We start from the raw sequence: 4,917 nt of genomic DNA, 5'->3' as shown, positions 1-4,917 counted from the left end.
CTGGTACAAAACTCCTTCTTCGTTGAAAGGATACAAATCATTAAATTGTGAATTTTGTTTTTCATTTCTTATGACGCAATTCACAAGTTTAAAAAAGAACTGAGTGAATACAAGAAAATAGTGATTCTATAGCCTGATTTTGATTTTCCAAATTATAATGAAAGTAGAGAATTTGGTTCACGATCATGTTTTAAATCGAAATTAGTCTGCGTAATGAGTCTCTGCATTATTACGGTGATGAAATTGAATTCGAAGAATTTTGAAAGTTACATCCTGGGCACCAACCTCATCATGGACAAGATGAAGGTATGCAAGAAGACTTTTAGCAGGTTAAGAACCTAGCAGCAATTCATAGCTAGGAGAAACATAAAAGACTTCATGGCTATGGTTGCAATTTTGTATTTGATCAATTTGTTTACAAGGTTTATGGGGAGAGTGGGATGTTTTTGCATATCTCAAAACTGGTTGGTTACTTGACAGAGCAATATTTTGAGATTATATTTATTTGCCACTTTTAATGTAATGCTCAAAATCCTAGATAGTGAAATCCCATGCATGGATATTTTTGTTATCTCTCTGTATGTTTGTGTTACATGGTGGAGATCGATTTCGCCCAAAGACATATTGACCAGCTTTGTCTGATAGAGGAATCATGTATTCTGTGATGATACCAACACTGCCAGTTCTGCTTCTGATTGAGCACTCATACATGTGAAGAGACTGAACTAGTGTTTTTATCTGAGAATTACCCGATGATACAGAGATGTATGTGCGCTGGTATGTCCTTTCAATATTAAAGAAAATGTACTACCAATTTTAGAAAGCTGGGCAGAGTCGGGGGACATTCGCATTGAAGATCTGTGAGTTGCTTTGTCTGAAAGCCCATATGGTTTCCTGTTCCGTGTTCGGAAGAGATGTACACCCCAGTACTGGTATTCAGAAGTCTGATCATTGGTCATATGTTTTTAATTGTGCTGATGAATTGTGATTTTGTATTTGCTACTGTTTGTGTTTGTTGCAGGTGATGGGCCTTCGCCGTCAGCGCAACTATGCGGGACGATGGGACAAACTCATGGACCTGGCCACCAAGTGCTTGAATAGGTTCTTTGAAGTCGCTGCTCGCAAGCGGCGCAACTACATCCTGGACCAGGTATGTGAGCCCCGCCACCAAGTGGGAGCTCCTTCTAATAACACCTTTAACGACAATGAGTCTTGCACAACATTGGCCCAAAAGTATAAATTGTTCTGATCCTATTTTGCTGCATTTTGAAACATCCAGACAGAAAACTCCGCTTCTCTGTCAGCATGTCAGGTGCTGCTGCTTCTGCTTCAAAGCAAGTCCTGTAGATTAATGTCTATGTATGTATGTATGTATGTATGTATGTACGTATTAAGCATTGGCACTGTGTGATTATGTGTAATTGAATACGAGGTGGAAGGAGTCTGGGTTGCCTTGGGGGGAGGGGGAGGGATCTTTGTGTGCCGTGATTGTTGAAGATTCACTGCAAAGTCACAAAAAGTTATGATTTGCGTAGGATGGATCTGAAAGGTACTGCATAGTTTTTGATTGTGATTAAAGATTTTGAGAAAAAGATAAAGGAAAAAAGGAATTGTAGAGTTAGTATTTCACTTCTGGACCAGTCCCTCGTTGTCCAGTGCACTGCTGCCATGCCATTGGTGGTTGAGACATCATATGCTAATGAGTGTGTCTATGAAAATGGCAAAAACAAACTGAAAATGCCATAATTTTGGTAAATGACGGCAAGATTGTTTCTGTGAAATGGATAAACATCAGTTGAGAGTGCCCTCAAATGTGTTCACCTGTAGCTCAGTCATGGAAGTCTTCAGTAGTCGTTAAAAAGTAAAAGACAAAAGAAAAAGAAAGTGCATATTATGACGCTATCGATATGTAATGATAGTTGTATGTTTGATGTTGTAATGTTTCTGAGAAGTAACCAAGAAGCAAGTTTGTCTTTCGAGGTAGAAATGACGATGTGACATTAAAGCGACTATCACCCATAGAGAACATGATTGGGGAAAAGAAACAAATATGCAATATACTTCCAATGCTATGCAGTACCATTGTTTATCTTAGTGTTTTTGAGTAATTGTCACATTTCTCTGAACTCAAACGCTCTGTTTCGGTAGTATTGGTGACATACATAAAAGGCAACGTAACATAATTAGGATTTTTTTGTGTGGTAATCAGAATTATCTGTCATTCAGTGCACTCAAGAGCACTGACAGAACAGCATATTTGATTCATTACTATTATGTGAACAACAGATCTCTCAGATACATGTTTTGTTATCTGATTTGCTTTTTTTCTGTTGCATTTCTCCTATGCTTCAGGAGCCATCAGTGAAGAGGATGTAATGATTCTTGATTTATATTGTCACATTTAGAACTCGACGTAAACTGATATTTGCATCATTGTAAACAGGCATACACAACGAACGGGTGACAGTGGCAAATTTATCATTGATCAGGTTGTAAACTGATATTTGGGACACTGTAAACGAGCATATACAACAAACTGTTGACAATGGCAAATTTATCATTGATCACGCTGTAGACTATTTGGGTCAGTGTAAACGAGCAAAATAACAGATTGGTGAAAATGACACATTTATCATTGATAAGGTTATTTGATTCTAATGGGAAGTAACTCTTAATTGGCGTTGTATTGACCACATTAGTACATCTGATGCTTCAAAAGACTGGCATGTCATTGGAAATATTACTTCAAAAGGATCATGCTCTCCTGATTTTAGTATTTGCAGTTTCAAACTGTGGAAATATGTTGGTGGCATATTGAAAGTTACAATGATATTGGAGCCAAGAAAATCCTGATGCTGTAAATCTAAATACAGATGGAAGATGTCCTAGCCCACCTACACCCACTGAAATTAAACTTGATGAGATATGAATGCAAAATGACACTCTTTGCTGAAGAGGTGTTACTAGAAGGTGACTTATATAAAAGCAAATGAGAACAAAAGATGCAGCCTGGAGGAAAGGATGACCATGAGCAAGATAAATCAGTTGTGAAAACAGACATGTATATATTTGTGCAGTGCCTTGCTGGTTTGACGTGTAATCTTCCTCTCTGTGCATGTGTAGCATTCTTTGTATTGCATTGCTATCATCAGCTTGTGATAATTACGACTTTATTTCTTTTGTTGTGTCATGTCATTAGAATAAACCTGTTTTAATTGGAGAGCATTATGAGCTGTAATTCAGTAGTTTTAAGTGTATGTAGGCAGTTGACATCATAATATATGTGATCAGATGATGATGCAGAGCAGTAGAACCTGACACTCAGAGAAGTGAGAGCTAATTAGAAAGATGTTCAATGCAGCAAAGATAAAACCAAAGTAATCTGGCAGAAGCCTCAGTTTGTGCAGGACTTATTACCAACCTTCTCTTTCAGGTGCAGGCAGGTATGTATGGGGGAAGTGGACACCTTGTTCTGTTGAAATGTCGTGTAAATATGCCTACCAATGAGTAACATGTTGTGTGGACTTCTCATTGCAGAGAATGGAATGAACAGGCGGCTTTGATAGCCCATGTGGAATCACAAATAATCATTTGCATACACTGTTATTCTCTCCTGCTCCATTGCTGCTGTCAGACAAATGTGTATCCCTCGGCAAGAAGAAGAAAAATGCGCCCCTTTGAGGGTTTCAGCACCAAAGCAATCGTATTAGTTCCCACAGACGAAGAATTTAAGAAGCGAGTGGAAAAACGCACAAAAGAAGAAGGCAAGGACGTCCCGGACCATGCAGTGAATGAGATGAAAGGTAGGGATCCAATGCCAGCCATGGCAAAAAATGTAATCACCCATCGTCTTAATCTCTTGTAGAACTCCTAGACTTGTAACACGTGTAAGTAAGGTGTAGAGTTGGCAGAGTGTAGCTGTAAGCTGTAGTGTTAAGCACCAAAAAGAATGTTGAAATGCGACACTTCTGGTTTTCTAATGCAGCTTTCCTTTTACTACTAATCCTCACTATTAACCCCGTTAGCCAACTTTGAGCTGCCCGAGAAGGGTGTGCTCTTTGACGAGGTGGAGTATGTTGAGCTGAAGGAAGAGGAGGCCAGGCCCCTGGTGGACCGCTACCGCAAAGAAGGCAGGGATGCAGGTGGGCTGAAGCCCCGCTTTGACAGGCGCCCCGGCGGACGCGACTTCAGGGGCGGCTATGACCGTGGCGGCTACGATCGCGGAGGCTACGACCGTGGCGGCTACCGCCGCGACGATCGCAGGGGAGGCGGATACCACAGTGGCTACCGTCCCGGAGGATACGATCGTGGCGACAGGCGTGGAGGCTACGGTGGAGGGAGTGGATACCGTGGAGGCTATCGTGATGGAGGTATTTTCTAGCTGATATTGCATTGCTTGCTTATAATCCCACTGAAGAATGTATGGATTTGAATGCCTATTCATCCTCAAGTTTTGATGTTTGGGCGTGGTGCACTTGAGCAAAGGCAAAGCTGGCCAACTGGCTTTTATTGTGTGGAAAATTAAAGCCCATCCTCTTAGTTTGTAGACGGCAGATATTAGTTGATATTATTTTTCTCAATTTGTTTCTATAAAAGTTTTTCACAAAATTTCCTACAGCAATTCAATGAAAAGGGTGAGCATGGCCAATAGCGTCCATAAAAAAAGGTAGGTCAGCACATGCTTCACTGAAAAAAAAAATTCAGTCTGTATCTCATCAAATCGGATCCTCACAAGGAGTTGTCTTGTGTTTGAATTGATGTAGATTTGTCTCCTGCCCAAAAGGAAAAGAAATAGGTCTCATATTGTATGGACTTGATTTGAGGTGTGAGATGAGTATTTACATTACCTGAAAATTGATTTTTGAAACATTTCTTCGCTTGCACTTTTCATTTTCTTATCAGGTTGGAATCGTGGAG

General features: G+C 40.1%; 1 protein-coding gene across 1 annotated transcript; it reads left to right on the top strand.

Moving 5' to 3' along the window:
• Nucleotides 1-213: 213 nt before the first annotated feature.
• On the top strand, nt 214-4,911 carry LOC139709675 (heterogeneous nuclear ribonucleoprotein U-like protein 1; the record flags this gene model as incomplete). Its single annotated transcript, XM_071621633.1, has 5 exons — nt 214-306; nt 1,022-1,150; nt 3,635-3,803; nt 4,026-4,370; nt 4,903-4,911. Coding segments are annotated over exons 1-5 (745 nt in total), but the record flags the coding sequence as incomplete, so codon positions are not given.
• Nucleotides 4,912-4,917: the final 6 nt, after the last annotated feature.

Source organism: Diadema antillarum, unplaced genomic scaffold, assembly GCF_040938485.1.
Source record: "Diadema antillarum isolate AM-2024a unplaced genomic scaffold, OU_Dant_1.0 seq00001458_RagTag, whole genome shotgun sequence".
NCBI lineage: Eukaryota > Metazoa > Echinodermata > Echinoidea > Diadematoida > Diadematidae > Diadema > Diadema antillarum.
The sequence above is the reverse complement of the archived record's forward strand: the minus strand, read 5'-3'. Positions and strand labels throughout refer to the sequence as shown.